Raw genomic sequence first — 26145 nt, forward strand, 5'->3', positions numbered from 1 at the left:
CGCAGGGATATGGCAGATAGAGCGGAGAGGAATCACAGACTAAAATGTATGGACTAACAAGACAGAGAGCTCTGAACAACGGTCTCAATTTATTTAAAACCAAATCTTTCTGTATGTTGTGACTGACTGGTACTTAATATGCTCTGTAAGAACAAAGAATGTGCGTGTTTGTATACTGTGTGAAATGCTTAATCCTATTACTTTTTATAAAAATTTTGAAATCCTTCCATATTGAAATGTATTGTATAATAAATATTTAAATGCTGATTAAAGTTGCTGAAAATGAATTGCATAACTTGCATAACGGTGTATTGATTTGTGCAGCGAGAGACATCTGCCCTACTTGTCCTGTGGATAATCCTGGCCTGAGCGTGGGATATTTTTAGACTCACAACTGCTTGTTGCTCAAACTCGAATGTCTTGTGTTGTCTGTCTGATACAGTGGTGTTAAAATGTGTGTCATCAGTGGTCAAGAGCATTTTCTGTACAACTTCCCCGCCTCTGATACCACACATTTGAGAAGTTAAGCAGTGAAATGAACCCACGTTTTATCAAGGTTATAATCAGTACACAGGCCCAGCTCACACCCAATGCATCTTTGTGGTTTTTTGAGTGACTCCTCCTATTTTCCTCAAAGTTTGCTTATGATAAAACCACACCCTCACCTGTGTGTTTTGTATGCCCAGCACCTAGTTCCCTTTCTGTCTGCTCACAGACCGGTGGGAATGCCAATACCGAAGTGCTGAGCATATTCAGCTGTAGCAACCCAGTAATTTGGTTTACGCACTGGAAGATGGCCAAAATGAAAAGCTGAAGTGTTTTTTCCCCCTCCCTGGTATCTCTCACTCACTGAGTCGGACAGAAAAGAAAGAAAGAAAAAAAAAAAAGCAAACATGAGAGACACAGGAGAAGGAGGAGGCGACGGAGATACAAACTGTAAATCCGAGAAGGACCAGGTGGGTAGACTTCCCATAACATCGTTGTGATTGTGTCATTTTTTATGGCGTTGATTTGGCTTTGAAAGTTGCGAAATTGATGAATAAAGAGTGGGAATCTACGTCTGGACGTCGTAATGAGAAGTCGCGGCTGCCCCGGTTATTCCCTGAGGTTCTGAGTCACGATGGACCGACGTCTGACTGCTTTGGACCGCACGTATCCAATAGTCGTGTAACAGCTAGTAGTGAATAATACTCACGGTTCACGGTTTGTTCCAGAAATAACAAAGCCACCGTGTTGCTGTAACAGTGTAAATAGACTCGCATTTTTGTGCCATCTGTGGCTCAGGGAAGCTAGTTTCTGCTCAGTGTACGGTAACGTACCGTGTGCACAGTTGCTGTAACCCGGCGGAAGTTAGCTTTGTTACGGGAAAGACACATTGGACTGATTTACGTGCTCAGTGAACTTTAAAGGTTTTTCATGCTCAAGTAGTAATGACAGGAAAAAAGCGGACAGGAGCCATATTCTCTCAGTCACTCAGCGTTAATTAACTGAAAAAAGAAAAAAAGGGAGCACGCCCATTATTATAAGCTGTTGTTTGTGCTGCTCCGTGCTCAGCATTTCAATAGCCTCACTTTTTGATATTATACGTATTATAAGTTAACAGACACCGTTAATACAATGAAACAGTAATTAGTTACATTTAACAGTGTTACGTAATTTTACTAACTAAATAAATGTAACTGTAATCATTTACTGTAATCCTTTACAGTTAGGCCTACTGACAAAAAAAAGTATTTAAATTACAGTAATTTATGAAAATGTTGATGATATAAAGGGGGTTGCATAGTCAGACCTTTAAGATGTTGCTCAGGAGGAGAGTTTCCTCATTCTGTATATTGCTGTTTTTAATTCTTTGAAATCTATTTTATATACATTTTGTAATTAAATCATGACGTTGGCTTAAATTGTGTCACAGTACTAATTAAGCCCATGCCAGACTTTTGACTTAAAAAAAATAAATCTTTATTTTATATTCAAAAATCTATATTTTGAAATGAGATATATAAATCTTACTTTATAAGAAATGATCTCCCTTATAAATCATGTCAGTAGGCCTATCCATGAAGTAATCAAATGTAATAAGTTACATTAATTTGATTAAGTAATTTAAATAGTTACATTACTTATTATAAAATGAAATATATTGGCACATATTGGACAACATAGTCACTGATACCGATATATCTGTGATAGGTTAATATCGGCCGATAATATTGGCAAACCGATATACCGGTCGGGCTTTAATCGATTTCAATACAGATCTAGCTTACTGCAATGTGTTGCCAAGTGGTTCATGCCGGCCAGAAAGCTAATGATCACGGTAACCATGACACAACTAGTAGTTTCTAAGCCTCTGTTGACATTACACCATAACTTACACATAGCTGGTGAAACCCAAGCGACAAGATTCAAGTCAATGTGGCATTACCTTAAACCTGCGTTCTTTCTGATGGTCAGCAGTGGGTGACTCCACTGGTTGCACAAAAAAAGCCAAAGCATCTTAATTACCCTCTGGTGGCTATTTACACTATGTATGAGCCAAACAAAAAATCAAAGAACAAGTTATTTGACGATATAAAAAGGGGGTGTGATGTCATGATTGACAGCTGTGACAGTCACTCTCAAACCTCCATCAGGTGGCAGGACGACTGCCGCCCGACTCTACTGCACAGACTCTGGCTTCAAATGACGAACCCATGTAAGATGGCAGCTCCCAGAAACAATATATTTTGGCTTCACTTATACACAGCAGTAGAAAGTGGAGATGCGTTGTCCATATTAATATACACTCTATGTATTGGGCCTGCCGGCTCACTGGTAGTGCGGCCTACTGGCAAAGCTAAATGAAACAGAGTCATCATGTTAGTAATTTGTAGTTCCTGCTTTCACAATGTCCCATGAGGAAGACCTGTAGCGGAAGAGAAACTGATTTCTTTAAAAGGAAAAAAGACAAGTAGTTTTGCAGTTGTACTGTAGTTTTGTACTCGTAGCACAGAATGCACTGTATGCACTTACTTACTATGTACAGTTATAAACTTGTCCATCAGCCCACCTGAACACACACTTACAAACTGCCGCTGAAACTACAGCACCATGCCAGAAGTCACAGTCAGGTGTTAATGCACAGCATATCTCACCACGGTATCACCGGGTATTTTTAGGAATTAAAGTCAACATTTCTCCTTTGAACAGAGTTTCCTTGGTGCGAACATTCAGAATTGAACTCCTGTAAAATTGAAACAGCCTGTATTTTAATTCATTTTATTTTATTTTCAGAGTTGGATCCCCAAAATCATCAAGAAAAGAATCTGCACCACCTTTGTAGAAGATTCTTTCAGGTACTGTGGACTCTGTGGAGCACATTCCTCTGTGATAGTAATGGCTCTCTAATGACTGTGGCGATGCATCAAAAGGTGGTCTCACATTGACGTGTTCTCCTCCCTTCTCTCAGTAATGGTGCGCTGTGCCAGTGTGGGGGTGTAAGAGATACCCATGCCTCTGTGGCTCTCGGTGACTATTTCAGCACAGCAATCGTCAACCACTGGGACAGCGCTCAGCACTCCTCTGAATACCCGACTGACGCCTTTGGAGAGTTGCAGTTCGCAGGAGCCAGCAAAAGGCATAGCTATGTGGGTGCTTTACAGTCAGCCTGATAAATACTCACTGAATGTCTCATCAAATGCCTGATTCCTGCAGCATACCTATGTAGTCTAAGTTCAAATCTGTCGTGTAGGCAGTATTTAAGGGCAATACCTCCATAGGTGAGGCAAATAGTAATCCAACTAAGAGCTGCAGTAGTCAGTACTTTTATCTTTCTAACCTTCAATCTACTGCTGCCCCTAAGTAAACAAACAGGTTCGTTTAGACCTTCAGACCTTGTTCCTTTTAATCAATCAGTCTATGTTGTCTCTCATGGGGACCTCAGTTCCTGCGTCTGTCATGGGACACACCCCCGTCTATGGTCTACACCCTGATGACAGCCCACTGGGGTCTGCCTGCGCCCAACCTGGTGGTTTCTGTTGTTGGTGGAGAAGGCAGGACAAAGGTGAAGACCTGGGTGCGGGAGGTCCTCAGGCAGGGTCTGGTAAAAGCCTCACAAAGCACAGGTAAACACATCATTAAAATGAAGTTATAACTGTGAAGTAACTAAATCACCACTGCTAACACTGTTACAAAGGTGGACCATACTGTAGGTTACATACCAATGAAGTGCACTGTCTAACCATGTACACTGTTGTCTGTGATTTTTGTTTCAATACGATTGCTGTCTTTCTGTGTTGCTACTATTTGAATATGATTAGCATATCTCTTCAGGTTTTCCTTATACATAAACAATGGTTGTTTTTATTGACATGTAATTTGGTTACGGATGCTTTTCCTCTTTGACTTATTTTACTGCTGAAAATTTACTAGTAACTAAGCTTAACATGACCCTACTTTTGGAGCAGTATGTGTAACTAAAAATAAGCAAATTCAGTTAATTATTAAGTTCTTTTACTGAAGTTGATTTTTTTGTTTACCTCTTGTATGTTTTCATTTGACATCAAGACAACAAAATTAGCAATATTTGTTTCATATATAAAGAGCTCTTCAAATCTGGTAATTGTGTATCAAAGTCTAAAGACTAACATACTGGTTAGTTTGGCATCTTTTTGCCTATGTGGGAGTTTTCAAAGGAGGTCCTCATGAACTGAAATCCCGCTCAAAGCCATCAACATCTCCAAACAACTGACTAACAATGTAATGTAATGAATCAACAACTTCTTGGAAGACCTATAATTTACTCATGTTGGTCTGAGCAGGAAAATTCCAGCTGTTACAAAACATAGGGCCATTACATTGTATGACTCCCTGGGGTCCGATACTAATTTGGTACTACAATGGACATTTCCTCCTAACTACTGTGCCAAGTGCAGGTGGCACAAGGCATTACTGATCTCCTGTCATCTAAGGTCATCTTGACAAGTCATCCCCAAATCAAAGCTAAGAATAAACAGACGCACGCAGAAACGATCAGGCATACACATTAACACATACCATACGAAGTGCAAACTGTGCTGTACTGTACACACAGTTTGTATTTGTCCTGCTAAAGTGCTAAAAGTTGTTGCACATGCAAATGTGAATGTATGTGGATTACTATGGTGTTGAATATACTTTTTTCTTAAAACTACTACTTCTTTTATAAATCAGTATGCATCTGTCTGCCTCTATGACTTACCGTCTGCACTTCTGCAACACTTTAATTTCCCTCTTGGGAATCAATAAAGTGTATCCGTCTGTTTTTTCATCCTTCTTTTCCTTTGGTTTCAATTTTGTTGCTTTCTTTTTTTTTTGATAACTTTCTTTATTGGAAGCAATTCCACAGGTAGCAACACATCAGTACAACGTGACATAGAGGACTTCCATTCCAACATTTTTCCCCATTTTTTACCCCTCCCACAATCCCGACCCACTCAAAGGTGAACAGTTCTATGAGTCCAATAATATGTAAACAGTACAGAGTACATACAACAAATACATGAATAAGGAAAATGATAAGGCAGGCAAGTAAATGAAATTAAAATGTTAAAAACAAGAAGAAAAGACAAAACAAAAAACAAAACAAAAACCCCAACAAAAATAGAATAAAATAAATGAAATTAAAATAAATAAATAGGGGGGGCTCAGTCGTCACAATCAGGCAGAGATGTCAAAGATTCAATATGATTTAAGAGAGGTTTCCAAGTCTTTTCAAAATGACCTATGGAACCATTGAGGGAAAATCTAAGCTTTTCAAGTTTAATGGACAGTAGCACTTCTTTCACCCACCTACTATGAGATGGAGGTTGAGGGTGTTTCCAATTAAGAAGTATGAGTCGCCTAGCCAACAGGGTGGCAAAGGGAAGAACAGTACGGAAAACTTTAGAGGCAAGAGGCTGCAGGGGGGAACCAAATAGGCCCAGGAGAGGATCAGGAGATATAGTAGTGTTATAAGCTGTGCTAAGAGTATTAAAGATTTCAGACCAAAAAGTGGCAAGCTTGGGACAGAACCAAAACATATGGGAATGGTCAGCTGGAGATTGTTTGCACCTATTGCATGAATCAGTTACATTGGGATAAATCCGAGATAGCCTCAAATTGGTGTAATGAGCTCTGTGCACAACTTTACACTGTAGGAGGCCGTGTCTTGCACAGATTGAAGAGGAGTGAACCAACCGTAAAACTTGTTGCCAATAATCATCGGGCAAAGTGGTCCCAAGCTCTTGCTCCCATGACTCTTTGGGACCGGAAGCCGGGGTGTCAATAGCAGAATTAATGAGACCGTAAATATTAGAAATTAGTCGCTTTTGTTTAGGATCAAGAGCCAGTAATGAGTCAACCAAAGTTTCAGGGGGACGACTAGGAAATTTGGGGTTCTGGTTCCGAATAAAATGCCTTGCCTGGAAAAAACGAAAAAGGTGGGATTTAGGCAGGTCAAATTTTGTTGAGAGCTCAGAAAAGGACATAAAGGTCCCTCGGTTGTAAAGGTCCCTAAATTTAGTTATCCCTTTGTCAAACCAAGTCCTAAAAGCCAAGTCGGTGCAGGAGGGCAGAAATAGGTGATTGTTTACAATGGGGGAGAGGTCTGAGGCTCTATGGAGGCCTAGGCTTTTCCTAAATTGAATCCAGATTCTAAAGGAGTTACTTACTACTGGGTTTGAGGTAAAATTGGAGGCAGGCAAGGGGAGTTGGGAGCAAGCCAGGGAATGAAGGGAAAGTTTAGAGGATGCTAGTTCCATATCTACCCAAGCAGGGCGCTCTTCATCTGCTGTGTTGTTAATCCAGTATAAAAGTTTATTAACATTACAGGACCAGTAATAGTGTAAGAAATTGGGCAACGCTAAGCCACCTAGAGCCTTTGGGAGCTGCAGGACTGATCTTCTAATGCGAGGGTTTTTATTGCCCCAGAGGAAGGAGCTTATTAATTGATCAAGCGAACTAAAAAAGGACTTTTTAATAAGGAGAATTTTGTTGCTTTCTGTCGTACTGTTGTTACTTGTCTGACTTCAAGTTCAGATTATTTTCATTCTAATCTCATTTCACTGTTTTAGTCTATTTGAAGGGTCATGTCAAGTAAAACCGTACAACAAGTGTTTCTTTTCCTCTCACATTCACTCTTTCACTGTTCTACCCAGGAGCGTGGATCCTGACAACAGGCCTGCGTGAAGGTGTAGGGAGGTGTGTCGGCGAGGCAGTGAGGGATCATGCTACTGCGGCGTCCTCGGTCTCCCTCAACAAAGTGGTGGCGCTGGGCATCGCTCCCTGGGGCCTCGTGCACAACAGACAGCAATTGGTCAACCCTCAGGTTGTATAGGAACTTAACATTAATACATTTCTTTACCAATTAAAAAAGGATATTTTTTACTTTTATGTGCAACATTTTATTGATTTGTATCTGCCTTTTTAGAATGTAGTTTTTTAGTGCTTTTTTAGTGATTCAAATAGGAACAAAAGGGTTTTTATTTTGACTTTTAGTTGAAGAGCACCTGCTATAATCCCATCCTTCGATTCTTCACTTTGCAGGGCAGTTTCCCCGCTAAGTATTTTGTCCAGAACACGTCCCGGGACTCCTGCTGCCTGGACAACAACTACCAGGCCTTCCTGCTGGTGGATGATGCGAGTGTGGGACGCAGAGGTGGCGAGACAGGCTTCAGGGCCAAACTGGAGGACTACATCTCCCACCAGCGTACAGGCATCTGGGGTGAGAGATGGGATAATGAAATATAATTTACTCATTAATATTGGCCACCACTTCTCTAAAGGAGGTTAGGCTTAAACTGTCTTGCCTCTTTTTTCTTTGTTGATGCTTTTGTTGGAATTTCAAGTAGAACTGGATATGAAGAGCATTCAGCCTGAATGAAACCTGAATGCAAAATGACAACAGATCTTCCATTTCTTATGCTGCTTTGATCTCTTTTTATACTTTGCTATTAGTCCCAGTCTTACTGTTGTTTTATTTATGTGAACAAAATGAATAGCAACCAGACATTTCAAAACAGTTCATTGTACTTAGAACCATGAACATGGTCTTTGGCTTCCAGCCTTGATTTCAAGCCATCTGCCCTCTTGTGGTGATTCTGTATTAGTGCAGGTGATGATAGATAAGGCGATCCTTTGGTATCCTCTGGATGAAAGCCAATGCATGCCACTGCGTCAAGTTGAGGCTTAGCTCTTCAACATGTTATATCAAGCAGAGATCTGTCAAAAAATTCAACGGGATACCTTTTCAGATGCAGCTGTGTTTCAGCCCTTATTTTACAATAAATGATATATAGTTTTACTGTCTGTATATCTGCAAACACTGCAAAGTCAGTATAATTTTTCCTAATCCATAACTTTCCCCATGGATGAAATTGTAAAAATGTCATTTATGTTTTCCAGGCAGTGGCAGCATTGACATCCCTGTCATCTGTATGCTGGTTTCAGGAGAAGCAAGCATGCTGGAGGTAAAAAAAACCCACCTTTTAATGTCTATAGTTGGCCACAAAGAGACTGACATTACTTCTGCCTCTTTATTATGTCTCATAGAGAGCACAGAGGGTATTTGGTAAATAGATCTGTCTCTCACTTGGTCTCTCTCCTTTCCTTTTTCATCAGAGAGTGGATCTTTCTCTGAAAACCGCCATGCCCTGGTTGGTGTTGGCTGGCTCAGGAGGCGTGGCTGACTTCTTAAGTGACATCTTGGATAACCTGTCATCGGCCCCAGCAGTCCAGTCCTCCGGCGAGGGTGACAGTGAGGCGGGTCCCAGTGTCGATCTGAAAGACAGAGTGGCAGAACGGGTTAAGAAGTACTTTCCTGCTGAAGCGGAGACAGATAAACTTGTTGAACGGGTTAGTGCTGTGGACAAAGAAATGCATCATCATCCCTTGTTTTACAACGTGCAGAACAGGAAGAGGAATTCCCTGAGAGCTTTCTATACCATGAGACAGCTTTCTGTACTATGAAATTTGACATTAATATTCTTCACCTCAGAAGTTTCCTAATGTTTTTTATGGAACCTTGACCTTTCTTTTAATGCAGTCAGGTCAAACTCCCATTGTGCACACAGGATATTTCATCATATAATTGGCAGACTGCCAGGAAATTTACTGAGCATATCCATACTCCCAAGAGGATGAAATGTTTTGATTTGAATCCCCTCATGGCCTTTTTCTTTAGTGCAACCCTCAGGGTATTTATAAACATTTTTAGACCCTCTTCTGATGATACTTTAAGAAACATAAAAATGATCAGTGTGTTGTTTATTTCATCCAACATTTCACAATTGTTGGATGTAAGAAAGATGATTGAGTTTAGGCTGTTTCTCCATAGGCAGTGAACTGCCCAGAGGGTTTATTATTTTCTGCTGTCTCACTGTCAACATTTGGGATGAACTAAACAAGCCTTTTATCCCTGATACCTGAAAGTTGAGGCAGCTTTTCATTTTCTTTGTTCTTGCCACTCCAGAAAGGACTCACTCACAATCTGTAGTTTGGATGTCACTCTCACTTTTCAACAAGTCATGAGGGGCTATTTTTCCATCAATGAGTGGCTTCACAGTGTATAAGCCAATAACAATCAATTTATAAATGGCTCTGATGCCATTCATCCAGCTCTTCCAAGGACCTCTGAAGTCATCAGCAAGAACAGTGACTATTGATAATCTTTTCTCATCAGCTCAACTTAATTAAGCCTGCCTTTTATCAAGTGTATTAGCTCCAGCTGTGTTTTCCATGCTATGACACCTCTGTTGAAAGGGTCCACTCAGAAGCAAATGTAACACAGCTACAATGTGGTGCTTATCAACTTTAGGAAGATATCACATGCTACCTTGGATTGACTCATCATTGTCCTAATGTTTATTGAATCAGTAATCAGTGCCTGAAATCCAAGTCATTGTTGAATAAGGGACTGATTTGATTCACATTCTTGTTCTTTTCTACTTGTTAGTCAATTATTACATGTTGGTACTTAACTTCCAAGGAGCTGATAAGGTCTTTAAATGTCAGACAGCCTCTTACTCAGCATGGGGATGCCTCACACTTAACAATATCATGTGTCTGGGTTATCTTTTGTCACAAAATCTTTTCTCATCACTATTTGTTTGTTTTTTAATCTTTGTCTCTGTCTCACCAAGTGTTGTGCTCGTTTTTTCTTTGTCTCCTTGTTGTGGATCTCCAGGCTCTAAGCATTTACCAGAACAGAGACTTCATTACAATCTACCATGGAGAGCAGGAAGGTCCGAATGACTTCGATACAGTCCTGCTCAAAGCTTTGGTGGGAGGTAACTAATCCATATTATGAAGATTTCCCATGATTCCCCTTTTAGACAGCAACAAGTCCTTATTTCAGTGTGATTCTGTGCTTTTCAGCTAGTAAGCAGCGTGCATCAGTTGATGCCAGTCCTTACAACGAAGAGCTGAAGCTAGCGGTCACCTGGAACAGAGTTGACATTGCCAAGAGTGAACTTTTTAATGGAGACATCCAGTGGAGGGTGAGAGCAAAAATACATCAGTAAAATACCACCACTACACAGCAGATACAGTCTGTGTATAATGTATTATTTGTGTAAAATAAAACACTTCTATGTGGCTTTGTTGATATGAAATAAATGAACATTCCTTCATAAAATGTTCCGCTTTAATCTAATCAAAACAGTATGAAGACTTGGAAGACTCCATGACAGATGCCCTGATCAACGACAAGCCACAGTTTGTGCGCCTTTTCATTGAGAACGGCCTGAATATCCTGGAATACTTGACTTACAGCCGACTGGAGAATCTCTACCGCTCCGTGGCTGACGGGACTCTTCTCTACCAGTTACTTCAGCGCCGTCTAGTGGAGCGACTTGGAACTCCAGTCTCTGTGCAGACACATTCTCCCTCCAAAGATGAGAACATAAAGAGTGTGCCAGTGAGAGAAATCAGCCTTTTTGAGGTGGGTGTTTCTGACATTAGACATCCATGCCTCTGGTGTAATTATGCTTACATGAAATCATAAAACTGTGTTTACACTCTTTCTTGTGTTTGTCGTTCAGGTGTCAGGGGTCCTCGAACTGTTAATGGGTGACGTCTGCCAACCATTCTACTATGATGCTTTGGACTTACAACAGACCTTGTCCAAAAGGAGGGCACTAAGGGTACTCTTAACGTTTCTGAAATATGTCTTATTGCCTTTTCTCTTAATGACTGTTTTTTAATCCTGTAGTCATCTATTAAAGCTTTTAAACTATAAATGTGAGGTTTTAGAAGACCGAAATAAAGGACCCTATCTCTTTTAATTCATGCCAGTGGGCCAGCAAGCTGCTGCGTGGAGACTGCTTGTATCGAGAGAAACGCTGCCTCTTTCCCTGGGCCTCACTCTTCATCTGGGCCGTCCTCCAGAACCGCAGCGAAATGGCTACTTTCTTCTGGGAGATGGTATGGCCTCTGAGACTCTGAGAAAGCAAATTATGCTCTGATGGTGTTCAAATTTGTATGAAAAAAGCATATACATGCCATCTTGGTGCTAACAGGCTCATAGCTATGTACTTAAAAGTATGGTCTTTCCCTGATTTTTTCCCCTTCTATCTCTCCCAGGCAGGGGAGTCGGTGCTGAGTGCTCTGAGTGGCTGTAAGATGCTGAGGGAACTGTCTAAACTGGAGGTTGAGACTGAAACCAAACTTTCCATGAAAGAGATGGCCCAGAGGTTTGAGAACCTGGCACATGGTGAGACTATGAATCCATCATCAGCTAAAGTTTAATTAAACAATGATGGATACAAACATACAAAAACAGTCAGATGATTTGGTTTCATATTAAACGTTTTGGTACTGTGTAATATGACCGAAAAAAAAAGATCTTCACCTAAAGAGAGAATTTGCTCACTATAACACTATTTTCACCCATTATGACCCTTGTGTGAAGCTTTACTTTCATACTAGTGTCTTTTCATTCCTGTTCTAAATGGTAACCGTGGTAACCTTTCCTGCACTTGACTGCCCCCCCCTTCAGATGTCTTCAGCTCTTGCTATCGGAGCAATGAGAGTCGCTCTTTCACCCTGCTGATCAGGAAATCTCCGGTATGGGGTGGTACCACCTGTCTCCAGATGGGCATGAGCGCTGATGCACGACTTTTCTTCAGCCATGATGGAGTACAGGTGTGTCATTGATTTTATACCTGTGCGACAGAAGATGTTTGTTTCCACTTTACCAGTTGTATTTATGCTAAATACGTTTTTTTAAATGGCTGAATCACAAGGTTGCTTATCTAGAATTTCAGGCAAAAGCCTACTTTTATTTGTATCTTGGAAAAAATTGTATTAAAATACATAAGCTGTCAAAAGTTGACTTATAATGATTGGCTTAAATCAGCTTGTTTCTTTTTATTCTCCAGTTAATAGTCTGATTTCCTTCTCCCTCAGTCTCTGTTGTCCCAGATCTGGTGGGGTGACATGAAGAGAAACACAGAGGTGTGGAAGCTCCTGCTCACCTTTTTCTGTCCTGTCCTCTGCTACACCAACCTCATCTCCTTCAGGTGAAGTTTATTTTATTTCACATTTTCTTCCAACTCTTACCTTATTATTTCTGTCATTAGCATTTAGAAGATACCGATTTAAAAACCATTTGTACTCTTATTTAACATTTTGCAACACGCTCAACCTCACAGAAAACAAGATGACCAGCAGCAAGAGAACGAGGGGAAACCTAACGAGGATGGAGTGGGCCGAGACAGCGACAGCCTCTACGGCACCACCATCTTCTCTTTCTCAGACATCAAGCACATGTAATAACCCTGCATTTACTATTCAATGATATCCTGTAGAGCATCATTTTGTCAAGTGACAGTTCATCCTTTTATAACATATTTTATATTGTGTTAACGTAAGTGAATAGGATGCAGTGGTCTCAAGGTTGTGCTCCTTTATGATGCATAATTAAAGTTTCCCCTTGTTGTTGTGTGTTAAACCACTAAAAATGTGTCAATGTCGTACCAGTGAAGCAGATACACAAGGACCAAACACTCCCAGGACAGCTACAATCAAAGGCAAGTCCTGTTAAGCAGAAACAATCATTTTCAGCAGCTTTTTTTTGACTGTCATCATCTATTAATCATCCGCTTATTTATACAGGCATACCATACTCACCCAGACCACCCAAACGTCCGTTCATAGTGTCGAGGTGGCGTCAGTTCTGGTTCGCACCCGTCACCGCATTTCTGGGAAACGTCCTTATGTACTTCCTGTTCCTCCTGCTTTTTGCCTATGTGCTGTTGGTGGATTTCATGCCTCCACCGCCCTCTGGTCCGGCCATAACGGAGTATGTGCTCTACTTCTGGGTATTCACCATTGTGTGTGAGGAGATCCGGGAGGTGAGTGAGGAGTGTAATATCTTCCATATTTGATGCGTGTACTTCATACCATATTTAGCCATTGCAAAAGTAGATTTGTCATTCTTAAAAGTGAGCTATGCACAGACGACCTCTGAAGGTGCTTTTCAGTCTTTGGCAACATGCACTGTATATATGATATGCAGTGCATGCATATTTATCCTTAGTGTAGGATTACAAGGCTTTCTATTCATATAACTGGTTAAATAAGTCACTGCACTAAGACGAACAATGAAGTTGATTGTCTCTCCTCACAGACGTTCTTTTTGGGGACGATGACTTGGCGTCAGAGGATCAGAGTGTACATTCAGGATGTTTGGAACAAGTGTGACCTCACTGCCATTATTCTGTTCATCATAGGACTTGTCTGCAGGTACAGAATAATCTCTACATAGTGGCTGTTTTATGTCAGGTCCTTGGTTTTCATATTACAAATTGACTTAAATTTTTTATATTAATTAATATGTTATCAGTGGCTTTGCTTTGTGACAACTTAAAACAAGGCCTTGTGTTTTACCTATGTCACAGGGTCATACAGTGAATATAGAAACTGTTCAATTTAAATGAGCTTCTCAAATTATGTGTTTGGTTGTTTACTTACGGTAATTATTAGCACATAAAGAGGATAACATTTCTTCAGTATTTTCCAAGAAATCAGATTGGACTGAAATCAGGAAAAAACAACATGACAGTAAATTATTTTGTCACAAAGATGTCGTAAGTGTCCCATAAACCAACTGATGATAACATACTGTCATGACCCTCATTTCCAATCCCCAGTAAACATCCAAATTCCACAACTCTTTTAAGTGCAGTTATTTTACAAGTTGACCACTGGGTGGTGCTGTTACCATAGTGCTAATGCTTAACTCTGCTTGTATTTTAGGATGTTCAAATGGTCATATGGATTTGGCAGAGATGTCCTATGTGTGGACTACATGGTGTTCACCCTTCGTCTCATTCACATCTTTGCCATTCACAAACAGCTGGGACCCAAAATCATCATTGTTGGCAAGATGGTGAGAAATATCCAAGCTTCTATAAATTGACATTATACTGAAATTACGAAGCTGAATGTTGGTTTTATAATGATGACAAGACAATTTCTTTCTTTTGTTCAGATGAAGGATGTCTTCTTCTTCCTCTTCTTCCTGGGTGTGTGGCTAATGGCATACGGAGTAGCCAACCAGGCTTTACTTTACTCCTATGACCCCCAACTTGATCGCATCTTCCGGCGGGTTTTCTACAGGCCATACTTGCACATTTTTGGACAGATCCCTGTAGAAGAGATAGATGGTATAACTGTTTGTGTGTGATGCATATTGAGAAAAAAGTGTATTTTCTGTAGTCTGTAACATATTTGTACATCTATTGCAGATTTGTAAAGGCATACTATGCAGGATTTTCCTATAAAACAATGGATAGATTCACAAAAATAATCCGTCTCATCCTCAATTATGACCCAGTAGAGGTTTATCTAACAAGACTCTGCCCTCTGCCTGTATTGTTTAATATATTTTATTATTATTATTATTTATATTTATTTATATATCTCTTCCTCTGGTGTCGTTGATCCAGGGTACAGGGGCCAAATTTGAATGTGCAAACACCAACCGACAAATCCTGAATAGTTTGCCTTTAAATTCATGACAGTAATAAGAATACACTACTACTCTTAATTATAGCATCAGACAGGACATAGTTTATTCTTTCCTGTATGTTGTGTGTCTTCCAGTTGGGAAGACGTGGGACATGCCGTGCACAACCAACGAGACACTGATTCAGGGAGGTGCGGAGCCATGCAGAACTCTGTATAGTAACTGGCTGGTGGTAATTCTGCTGGTCGTTTATCTGCTGGTCACCAACATACTGCTCATCAATCTGCTCATCGCCATGTTCAGGTAAAGTACAATGAGATAATTGTCTGTCTCTTAGTCTTCATGTCTGTAACAATGCACGCTGATCTATATGAAGGATTTTCAACACTGCTTCTTACTTGTTCATCCAGCTACACCTTCAATGAGGTGCAGGCGAACAGCGACATCTACTGGAAGTTCCAGCGTTACAACCTAATCGTTCAATACCACTCCCGTCCCTCCCTGGCCCCACCCTTAATCATCTTCTCTCACATCAACCTCTTCATCAAGAGGACCATCCGCAAGGTTCCCTCTGTCAAGATTCACCACTTTGGTCAGTATTTTAGTCTTTTTAAGTGTCTTTAGTGATTCTTAATTATGTAATGAAGTTATTGCCTCATGCAAATTGAATGCTGAGCGAGATGGTAAAAACCAAACAAGCATATTTAACAATGTGCTCAGGTGCTAGCCTGTTGGCCTTTTATCAATATGATTTTTAATTTGTAGCCACATTTTTTTGTCCCCCAGACCATGTGTTTTTTCTAATTGCAGCAGTTAAAGGAATTGCGTCATTGTTGACGTTTCTGTTGGCTTCCACTCATGTTTAATTATGATTACAATGATTTTGGATTTTTGTCTTATCTATCAGTGTTGCAGTTAAAAGGGAAAGCAGCTAACCGGCTAATGACATGGGAAACTATTCAGAAGGAAGACTTCCTGACCACTCAGAGCAAGATCCAGAAAAGTAGTGACTCAGAGAGGCTCAAACGGATGTCTGTCAAGTGAGCTCGCATTCCCACTCCTTCCTCCAATAGCACTATGTGTATATTTTTGTACATTAAGTTGAAGTGACTGTCTTTGTTTTATAGAGTGGACGGTGTGGTGAAACATCTGACTGAAACCAGAGACTTTGACCACAGGCTCAGGGCTTTGGAGACTGAGGTAAAACTAAAGAGTTCTATTTTTAGCCCTCTTATTAGTTATTTAACTATAGCTTACATTCTGTTTATCCTACTGTGCCTTTTCAGTGTCTGTTCTTACATACATGGCATTGCTGTAAAATATCACGTATGGTCAACCAACTTATCCTGCATAAAGGTTAAGCAAATGTCACCACTCCACATATAGGCTTTAACAGGGTTGAGTGGTATATATATATATATATATATATATATATATATATATATATATATATATATATATATCAGAAACTAGAACTGTGTGTTCTGATATTGATATTACAATATGTGATTATGTATAGACAGTAAGACATATTTGTCACAGGAAAGGTTTGACATTCTGGGATACACTTTTTTTTTGCTTTCTTGCAGCGAGTTAGATGTGATGATTTATTCTGCTCTCATGTCTGTCGGTAAATATGGAGCTTCAATGGTTTAGGTTAGCACTAAAATTGAAAATGGGGGAAACAGCTGTTGTGTGCCGGACTATTTCTTGGCTGGTACCAGTAACTTCCTACAGGCTCTCCTGGTTGTCTGGGAACAGCTCAGAGCCGAGAAAACATTCAGTACATAGCTCCCATTGAAACAGCAATTTGTTGTTTTTACACTTTTATTTTTGTACAGATTTTTAAATTTGATATATTGTGCCAAAGGTGTCCTGTTAAGGTTTGTAAACAAACTGAAGTTACATTTACATTAACTGTTACTCACCAGAACTCATTGTACATATCCTTGTGATCCACACGTGTTGAATCATTTTCCTCCAGTATTTTAAATCCTGAATTAACTGGCTGGCAGTCTTCTTCTTCTCTGCTTTTGTTGGCACATTACAGCCCACTTTATATCAGTGGAATAGTGTGAAATGATTGGAAGGACTGTGTATCACGTCACCCGCAGGCATGTGAGCGCACATGTGCATCTTAGTGTGTGTGCACGACACAAACAATACAGGAAACTCGTCACAAAAAACTGCTCTAAAGAGTTACCAGAGGACCAAAACTACACAGGAAAGCTTTAATTGTTGAGCTTTAAAGGTGCTGGTAGGAGGTTAACTGTTGGACAGAGTCAGGTTAGCTAAGCTAAGCTAACTGGAAGCTCACGATAGTTTCATATTTAAACGGTCAGATATGACAGTAGTATCAATCTTCTCATCTGACTCTGCCAAAACTCATATTTCCCAAACTATTGAATGAGACTGCAGGATATTCTCATTTTCAGCTCCATTTTCAAAATCATCTTCTTGTTATGTTAATTTAGACAAAAACATCTCACAATGTGATTGCAAAGAAGTACAAACAACAGGAAATGTAGTCCTGGCTTACTGCCAGGTATTCCCTAAATAATCTTTCCCTCAGGTGTCTTAGCCGCTGTAACCTTAAATTGACCCTGTGTGTGACACATGTTATACAAATAAACTTGCCTTGCTTTACTCTATGTTAATAAATGGCTTTTGATCGTCCTCCTCAGATGGAGTATTGCTCAAATGCTCTCAGCTGGATTGTGGATACTTTGGCACAAGGCAGCACATTCAAACCTCCACGGCCGCCACCAACATTAAGAGGTACTTCCAGAAAGTTACAAAACCTGAAAAGTTATTTTTTTTTTTTTTTTTTTGAAACAAGACTTGTAATGTCACATTCTGTATTCACTGAGCTTGTTTGACCAGTTCATTTGATGGATCGTGTTCTCCACCAGTCTTTCATACCCTACGTTGTCCCCTCCCTCACATGACTCTACCTGTTCTCCTCCACAGATGCATTCCCTTCTTCATCCAGTTCTGCTTGACACAGCCTCATTGATGCCTTCACTTGCTCAGGGTCAGTAAAAGACAAGAATGAAGTGCTTTACCGTAGCTGCCTCCACCCCTCCCATCCGTCAGTCTTACTGTTAACACTGGATTCGTTTACCAAATAGTCTCAGTAAGAGGAAGCCATTAATACTTGTTACAGTATTGAGTAAATGTAAATGCTGATTTTTGTTTAAGTGTGCAATCTGATACTCAAATGCCAAAGACAAATATATGTATTTATGATGGTGCACAATATATATATATATTATGTATTATACAGGCCAATGCTATAATGTCTTTATTGCTGTAGTCAGAGCTGACAGACAATTCTATGTTTTATATATTTTTTAAATGTTTTTAATGATATATAGATACTATAATATTGTTTACAGGGGTTACATTCGGTGCACATTTTGTGGCTAAATGGTTAAACACTAAATGCTAAATCTTGTCTTTGTGTTGCTATTATTTTATTCTGTTCATTAAATTATATAATGTATATTGACCAGATTCCGAGTGTTAATTCACATCTTGAGTCATGAGTTTAGACAAAGATATAATGGGTATGTTCTGGTGTCAGTCCCTTTCTTTCTTTTAACCTACGTAAAAAAGCCTGAAGGTAAGAAAGAAATGATATATGGAGCCATGCTGTCAAGAATAACATTCCCCAGAGGAAAGAAAAGGTGCTAAAGGGTGAAGCAGGTTGTGATAACTCGATTCAAAGAAATGAAATAATGGTGAACTGTAAATGTGTGAAAAACATGGGAGTGAGGTAGAGGGGACATTGAAGAGTGTGAAAGGTGCACCATGGTGCTGAGTTTCAGTATGCCAGAGCTCTATTGAAGGTCACATAGTGGAGCAGAGCTGTTGAAGGAGCCTTTACTGTAAATAGCCAGCTGGGCCACCTGTCAATCGCACTCGCAGCTCACACTGAGAGAGGCAGTGTCATCACTTTCTGCCTCGCTGCCATGTCCCTCTATGACGGTTGCATGTGGAAACATACATCCATGTAAGTCAGCATGTGCGCCTCACTCTGTATCTCAGTCATTTTAATGTAATTTCTCCTGATTCTACTACAATACTACTAATTGTTTGACTGCAAACATCTCCTGCTCTCCACCTCATCTGGCTTCATATTCAAAATCCTGGATCTATACCTTAAATATAAGCTATTTCAGGAATGTCAGCTGCCCATGTCTGCATGTTAAGACACTGCACATGTGCAGTCTGCCATCATCTCCATTTCCGTCTATTTACATCCATTCTATACATCATTCTGACATGTTCTCCTCTGCTTTGAGACTGGCAACCCAATACAGGGAAGGTAACACAGTCAAGACAGTCTTTCAGACGTGTTAGTCTCGTGTTGGTCGTTCCATAAGCGCAGCATGTTAACGGGTGCATTACATTACCTTAATTGATGTCCATAATATTTTGTATTATTATATGTACTTCCTCTGAGGCCTTTCCTTACATGGGTCTGCAAATGCACTGTCCTGAAGGCCATACATGCCTTGGGGCAATAAAGGTTATATGTCATCATTTTTGTAATTCTTTTGTATGTTTAAATAAATGACATCAAAAATGAAAAAGAGAGATAGAAACAAGGGATGTATTGGTGCACTTGATTACACTTCCAATCACTTTATTTGTCAAGGAAATAAACAGTAAAAGTCTGTGGATACCATGTGCCTTTCTTTACGTGTCTTATTTGTGACTTCTTTGCTGTTGAATCATCAATTACATTTTCTTTTTCATGTGACTTTAAGTTTTTGTTGGAGTGTTTCTTTTCCAGGGATGGACAGACATGCGAACACAGCAGTCACAGTTACATAATTGAAGCAAAACAAGCTCAAATATACAAGTGTAGATATAAGCATGTATATATGTACCTGTTTACAGCAAAAATACAATACATGAAGTGTTGTTGAAAAAAAATTGGCACTATGACAATAAAACGTCATCTTTCTTTAATTTGAATTATTTAATGTCAGAAACTGAACTTCCCCCTCCCTCTCATTTACATATGTTCTTTGACCTCGCTTTTCCCCACCCTTCTTTCAGTCAAACCCCTCGTGTCTGCCATACAACACACGCCCACCTCTCTAACACACTGGGTTAAGGGCATCAGGAGCATTCTTCCCAGACATGTGCCTCTGTCACTCAAGCACCACACACCCAGTTGTGTTTCTGTGTCCTCTGTGTTCTCAGCAGCACAAGGCTGGCACACAGCTCTGTCACTCTTGTGAGCGCGGCCCACCTCTCTGCAGCCCGGAGCAACGACCTGAACAATATCCCAGAGTTGTGTTTAGTTCCTTGCCAAACAGAGGTCTCTTCTGTGGATTAAGTGCTTTAAGTGTTGGAAACCCAACGACTGTCTTGGTTGTAGGTGGACAAAACAGGTCAGAACCCCTCATCCAGTGTGGATTTGTAACTTAGCAGAGCTGTTTAAGTCTTCCAAAATGGCACCTATGAAAAGCTGGATGGTAGGGCTACTGCTGGTGCTACTGTGCCCATCCCAGGCCCCTCTTTCTGGTGCGGTAAATGCCCAGGACGTGGCCGACACAGAGGCAAGCGCAAGAATTGTTGAGGAGGTTGTGGCAGAAGAGGTCGAAAATGCTGAGGGTGATGATGGTGCAGGCGAAGAGGAGGAACACGTAACGGAGGGGGAAGCGGAGGAAGAGTCAGATGATGAGGCTGAAACTGATGAACAGGAGGTGGAAGAGGAGGAAGAGGAATCTGATGAGGAGGAAGAGGAATCTGATGAGGAGGAGGAGGAGGAGGAGGAAGAAGAGGAAACTGCTGAAGAGGAGGAAGAAGAAGCTACTGCTGAGGAGGCAGAGGAAGAGGAGGAAGCAGAGGAGACTGCTGAGGTGGAAGAGGATGCTGAGGAGGAGGCAGAAGAAGAAGAGGAGGAGGTAGAGGAAGCTGATGAGGAGGAGGAAGCTGAGGAGGAGGAAGAAGAAGAAGAAGAAGAAGAAGAAGTAGAGGCCTCTGAGAAGGAGGACGCAGAAGAGGAAGAGGCTGCTGATGAGGAAGAGGAGGAGGCTGATGAGGCAGACGCAGCAGAGGAAGACGAGGACGAGGAAGAGACTGCTGATAAGGAAGAGGAGGAGGATGCTGCTGAGGAGGAGGAAGAAACTGCTGAAGAAGAGGAGGAGGCTGGTGAGGCAGAGGAAGACGAGGAAGAGGATGCTGATGAAGAAGCAGAGGCTGAAAACGAGGAGGCGGAGGAGAACGAGGAGACAGCTGAGGAAGAAGAGGAGGAGGCCTCTGAAGAGGATCATGAGGCAGCTAAAGAAGAAGAGGAAGCTGATGAAGAACAGGGGGATGACAATGCTGAGGAAGAGGGAGAAGATGCTGATATTGCTGGAGATGAGGAAGACGAAGGTAACAATTGTATTTACACAGTGATTTCATATCAAATATAACTAACAGGTATTTTTCTGCTCTTTGAGTGACAGTAGGAATGCTGTCACACATATTAGTTCTAAAATAAACTGGCTTATCAGTGTGGTTGCTGGCACTTGAAACCAATCATGCCTTTTGTTGAGCAGGACTATTTTGAGACTGCAAAACCAGTACTGCTGAGGTGTGTACTTCATGTAAACACTGTTAAAACACTCAAATAGAAGAAATATTCTAAACACAAATGCTGGCACTAAAGAAAACAGGAAAACCTAAAATAACATCCTAATTACTGAGTCAAAATATTTATTTAAATGATGCTTCTTAGCTGAGACTAAGACACCTATTGGCTTGTATTACAATCACAAGAGCTTATTTGTCTTATTCTGTGGTATTTGCAATAACCAGTCTTCCCAATGTGATTACTACTGTTTGTTTTAGTGATAATTTACTCATTTTTAGGATTAGGGTCAGGGCTAGTGGGTTAGAGTTAGGGTTAAACATCTGTCACTCTGGGTTAGGGTTAGGGCTAGTGGGTTAGAGTTAGGGTTAAACATCTGTCACTCTGGGTTAGGGTTAGTGGGTAAGAGTTAGGGTTAAACATCTGTCACTCTGGGTTAGGGTTAGGGTTAGGGTTTAACACTCTGGTTTAACATCTGTGCATTTGGCCTTCTCACTGAAAGGCTATCTGCTCATATACTCACATCACATACAATAGTTGTGTATAGGTATATTGGCTTTCATCATTGCCTGAAAAACCATGACCATAATGTTTTTGTGTCTACAAACACAAACAATAAAATTTCATGTGGGTCAAGGGAAATTTTACATTAAACAGAAGCTTTGTTTTTAAAGGATTCTGTTGATTTTTCTACAGATGAACCTGAAGGCGGCGACACAGCAGAAAAACATGAGGACATAAGTGAAGAGGAGGCTGCTGCTGATGTGCAACCCTACCATGCTGGCTCATTGTGTAGTGTTTGCTCCATCTGCGAGGTAAGAATCAACTCCCCAGTTTCAAAATCATGTTCAAAAGTTTTACATTGCTTCAGTCACACTGGTACTACATGAATTACAAAACACAACTGCATATTATGTAACCTTTCTCTCTGTCAGTACTGTTCCAGTAATTGTGACAACTGCCCCTGTGAGGAGGAAGATGAATCGGATCACTGTGAGCACTGCCAAGTAAGATCATGTTCTTGTTCCCTAAATATTGTAAGTAATATACAGTAACAGCAGGACCAGTAGAGCCTCCTCATGCAAACACTTTTCTGTCTTCCAGGAATGCTCATCCTGCTACCTCTGCCCCATACTGTGTGACACAATTTGCACACCAGGTAAATATTACTAATACTATCTTAATATCAATCTTTGACTATATATTCAGTGAATTTTGACATGTTGTAACTGTTGAATGTGTTGCTTTTTTCAGGCGGTTTGGTTGATGAGCTGACTGGGACCATCTTTCAGTAATTTCATTTTTCATTTTCACATTGACACATGATACAATAGAAGGTTTAGTGTTAAGTTCACTAATGGCCTCTTTTTTTGCAGGACTGTTGCCTCTTTACTCTGAACACCCTGCAGACTGTCGCCACTGTGCGGCTGCATCTGGTACCTGAGTCGAGATTGGAGTTGTCCGCCTGCTCAGACATCATCCGCAACATGAGGATTCAACATCATAGTTTTTTAATGAAGCTGACAAACAAAAACAAAACATGTATTTATGTTTTTACTCATGGTTAAAAAAGGTTTTGTAGAGTATCAATTATTTTTCTTTAATTTAACGAACTGCCTACTGTCTATTTTCAATGCAAAATTACTTAATATATTTTGCTTGGGCTATAATGTGAATTGCTCAAACTTTGTTTTGTTGGAGCATTGTTGTAAAATATCTTTAGCTAAGCAAAAATGTTTATCTTGCACTATAAAGATCAATATGAAGTCTGCTCTGTTGCTCCTGTAACACACAGATGTACATTTGCCTCGAGACAAGTTATAGTACAATTTTATACATATTAATAATAAAACACCTTATGCAGTGTCTCATCCGATAATAAAAATTCTCTTTTTCTGGAAAAGAGAAAAAAAGCTCTATTTGCAATGTGTTGCCTATTTTTAGTCATTCTAGCTAACTAGCTTTTTATAACCTCTTTAGTATTTCTAGATATTTTTTTTGTGCATTTACTACAAGTGGCCTACCATTATTATTAAAACCGTGCAACTGATGTCAAACCAAAATGTGAGTAGGATGCTTTGTGTGTGACAAAAAGCCTCATACAGCAGCAAGTACACCACTGCCTCAATGTCCTCCATTGTTTATGTGTTTTGTGTCGCGTATAAAATGAAGTCACAGCAGTTTCGCGCAGCCGTGCTATGACGACCCCGCCCATGTTGAGTAGGTACTTTTTTGTAATGGATAGTTGGTTGTAGCGTTACTACCAACTATGGTTGTAACAACCAACTATGGTTGTAACGCTGCTGCCGGTATTTAAAAATGCCGGACGGCTCATGACTCTTCCAGCGACAACTCTTCTCACCAATCAGCGGCCAGCAGTGTGTCGACGTCACATTTTAGTACCGGCTTGGCTCGCTTGGAACCTCACCAGAGCATGTACTAAAAAAGTACCAGGTACCAGGTACCAGGTACTTTCCCTAGTGGAAACGCAAAAAGAACCTACTCTTTTATACTGTCTATTGCTGACCCCCTCCCTCGGTGGAGTGAGTTTCAACCAATCCGCTCCTTCCGCCCCCAACATGTACGCACGTTCTTCGCACCCTCTTTCACCTCAAAATTAACTCACGTTCTTGGCGCCTATCCTAAAGACGCCTTCAACCACCTTTTATGGCTACTCCTTCCGTTTCTATGCTAGCAGGTGTTTCGCTATAGGGGATTTCGGATTACATCATTAGGGCCTCAAGTTCTGTATTTTTCCACTTACTGGGTGCTGCCCCCTATCCTCCACAGCTGGTATTAGCTGTGTGGGCAATGTTTATCACAGATTTCTTTAAGTTCAATATTACCCAATTACTCTTATTACTGCATTCTTTCCTATAGTACTAATACTAATAATAATAATGTAAAAGTGTGGTATATATAATCACATATATTGTGGTTTCTCATACTTATTCAATCATAAAGTACTTATTCACTCAGTAGTTGCAGAATCACATACACCTCTTTGTTTAACCTAATGCCTTCAAATTTGATCATCTTAAGCAAATAATAATCAACAATCAAATGCCCTTTTAGTACATACAACATTGTTCATTGTTAGTAATTATCACCAAAATTTTACACTACACTATCAATAGCCTACTGTAAAGACTTGTGACCACCACAACTTGATGACACGCAAATAATGAGGTTAATTGTCTAACCAATTATGATTAATAAATTAGTCCAGCTTTCGGCTCAGGTTCTCCCCAGAATTTCCAGTGAACTATTTCTGAATGTTCCTAGATGCCTACTGGTAGTCTGTCCTGTTGCGATGTCCTGCCCAGTGTTATGGAAAAACAATGTGCTTATTTACTTGTCTACTTCTTGGAAAAAAGGAGGAGGAAAAATCTCTTGAGTGTGTCGTTGAATCAACACAGACAGAGACAGGGCACTATTGACCTTTTGATATCAAAGTAATGATAGGCTACAACCTTGTGTGTATTATAGCACAGCAACATAGTTTGCCCCTTTTTCTGGGCCATTTAGTGAGATGCCTCTCATAGTCAACCATATTAAACAAAAATACACAGAAAAAAACAAAATATGCATATACATATAAATATACATCCATACACAAATCCCAGCCCATAAACAGCGCAGCACATCTCCCAACACTAAACACTGTGTCCACAAAAAGAGTATATGATAATATAGATATACACGAGTTGTCCTCCCCTCACATGTTATAGGAACCTATTCCCCTCTTATATGATTCAGAAAATGACCCCAGACCTGGTAAAATTTCCCTTTGTTATCATTCAACCTTGCTATCATCAATTCATAGGAGGCATTATCCGTCATCAGCTTAACCCAGTCAGTAAATTCTGGTCGAGTCTGACTCTTCCAGTGGCGAAAAATGATTCTAGCTGCATTGATGAAGCCTGTCAGTGCTAGACCTAATTCTGCTTTTGATATTCCTGGTGGTGACCTTGACCTGTCTCCCAGTAGGCAGAGTTGGTGGGATTCTGGTAGGACTTTTCCAAGCCATTCACCCAGTTTTCCTATAACCTCTTTCCAGAAAGGAAAAACCAAAGAGCACTCCTACAGTGAGTGTAAGAAGGTCCCTGCCTGTGCATTACTGTTGAGGATTAAGCAAGGTGGACCCAAGAGGCAGGAGAGGCAGGGGAACTGTTCAAAACACAGGTTTATTGCAAACGGAGGGTGCTGCTGGACAATAGCAGTAGTTGGAAGAGGGGAATCGGACTGGACTCCCTCCTGGGGCAAAAGGGAACAAAAAACGGACCACTCCAGGTGGCGTAGCGGGCAGCGGTGGCTGGGGACTGGAGACTGGAGGCTGCAGGCTGGAGGCTGGTAGCAAGGACACAGGCTGGGGGGAAACAGAGAGAAGCAGGTGAATATCAGGTCAGACACAAAGAGATCACTGCTGCTGTTGATAGCTCTACCGTGGCTTGGTAACTGAATCATCTGGCAGGGGCGTGGAGGTGAACCAGGCTTTTTCTGGAGTGGTGGTGATTGTAGATTGAAACCAGGTGTGCTCTGCTCTGTTCCCTGCTCCTGTGACAAGTAGGTCAACCCCGCC

The 26145-nt window shown here is 40.6% G+C and overlaps 2 protein-coding genes and 1 long non-coding RNA gene across 3 annotated transcripts; 2 read left to right on the forward strand and 1 right to left on the reverse strand.

Annotated features, from left to right (window-relative positions):
- Positions 1–821: 821 nt before the first annotated feature.
- LOC134003634 (transient receptor potential cation channel subfamily M member 4-like) lies at positions 822–18479 on the forward strand. The gene is made up of 28 exons (XM_062442890.1): positions 822–956; positions 3277–3338; positions 3452–3629; positions 3926–4106; positions 7158–7327; positions 7546–7723; positions 8404–8468; positions 8620–8853; positions 10184–10286; positions 10375–10496; positions 10661–10939; positions 11040–11141; positions 11293–11421; positions 11581–11710; positions 11996–12141; positions 12406–12518; positions 12651–12767; positions 12979–13028; positions 13114–13352; positions 13628–13743; positions 14257–14389; positions 14492–14666; positions 15106–15271; positions 15379–15560; positions 15876–16008; positions 16096–16168; positions 17653–17746; positions 17939–18479. The coding sequence occupies exons 1-28, from the start codon at positions 894–896 to the stop codon at positions 17968–17970; spliced, it is 3765 nt and encodes a 1254-aa protein (XP_062298874.1). The 5' UTR covers positions 822–893; the 3' UTR covers positions 17971–18479.
- Positions 18480–20436: 1957 nt separating this feature from the next.
- On the forward strand, positions 20437–22858 carry LOC134003923 (cilia- and flagella-associated protein 251). Its single transcript, XM_062443278.1, has 6 exons — positions 20437–21135; positions 21187–21272; positions 22336–22378; positions 22499–22570; positions 22668–22722; positions 22818–22858. Exons 1-6 carry the CDS (start codon positions 20437–20439, stop codon positions 22856–22858), a joined length of 996 nt encoding a protein of 331 aa, XP_062299262.1.
- Positions 22859–25731: 2873 nt separating this feature from the next.
- Positions 25732–26145, reverse strand: LOC134003779 (uncharacterized). Its single transcript, XR_009927655.1, has 2 exons — positions 26009–26145; positions 25732–25932 (listed from the first exon to the last, which is right to left on the reverse strand). It is a non-coding gene; the product is annotated as an uncharacterized LOC134003779 (long non-coding RNA).

The sequence above is a fragment of the Scomber scombrus genome, chromosome 21, assembly GCF_963691925.1.
Source record: "Scomber scombrus chromosome 21, fScoSco1.1, whole genome shotgun sequence".
NCBI lineage: Eukaryota > Metazoa > Chordata > Actinopteri > Scombriformes > Scombridae > Scomber > Scomber scombrus.

Bases quoted from the DNA above. Each gene is read 5' to 3' on its own strand.
- LOC134003634 (XM_062442890.1), top strand. From the start codon at position 894: ATGAGAGACACAGGAGAAGGAGGAGGCGACGGAGATACAAACTGTAAA. The intron at 4,107-7,157 runs GTAAACACATCA...TGTTCTACCCAG, and splicing joins AAAAGCCTCACAAAGCACAG to GAGCGTGGATCCTGACAACA. The intron at 14,667-15,105 runs GTATAACTGTTT...TGTGTCTTCCAG, and splicing joins CCCTGTAGAAGAGATAGATG to TTGGGAAGACGTGGGACATG.
- LOC134003923 (XM_062443278.1), top strand. From the start codon at position 20,437: ATGGCACCTATGAAAAGCTGGATGGTAGGGCTACTGCTGGTGCTACTG. The intron at 22,379-22,498 runs GTAAGAATCAAC...TCTCTCTGTCAG, and splicing joins GTGTTTGCTCCATCTGCGAG to TACTGTTCCAGTAATTGTGA. The intron at 22,571-22,667 runs GTAAGATCATGT...TCTGTCTTCCAG, and splicing joins ATCACTGTGAGCACTGCCAA to GAATGCTCATCCTGCTACCT.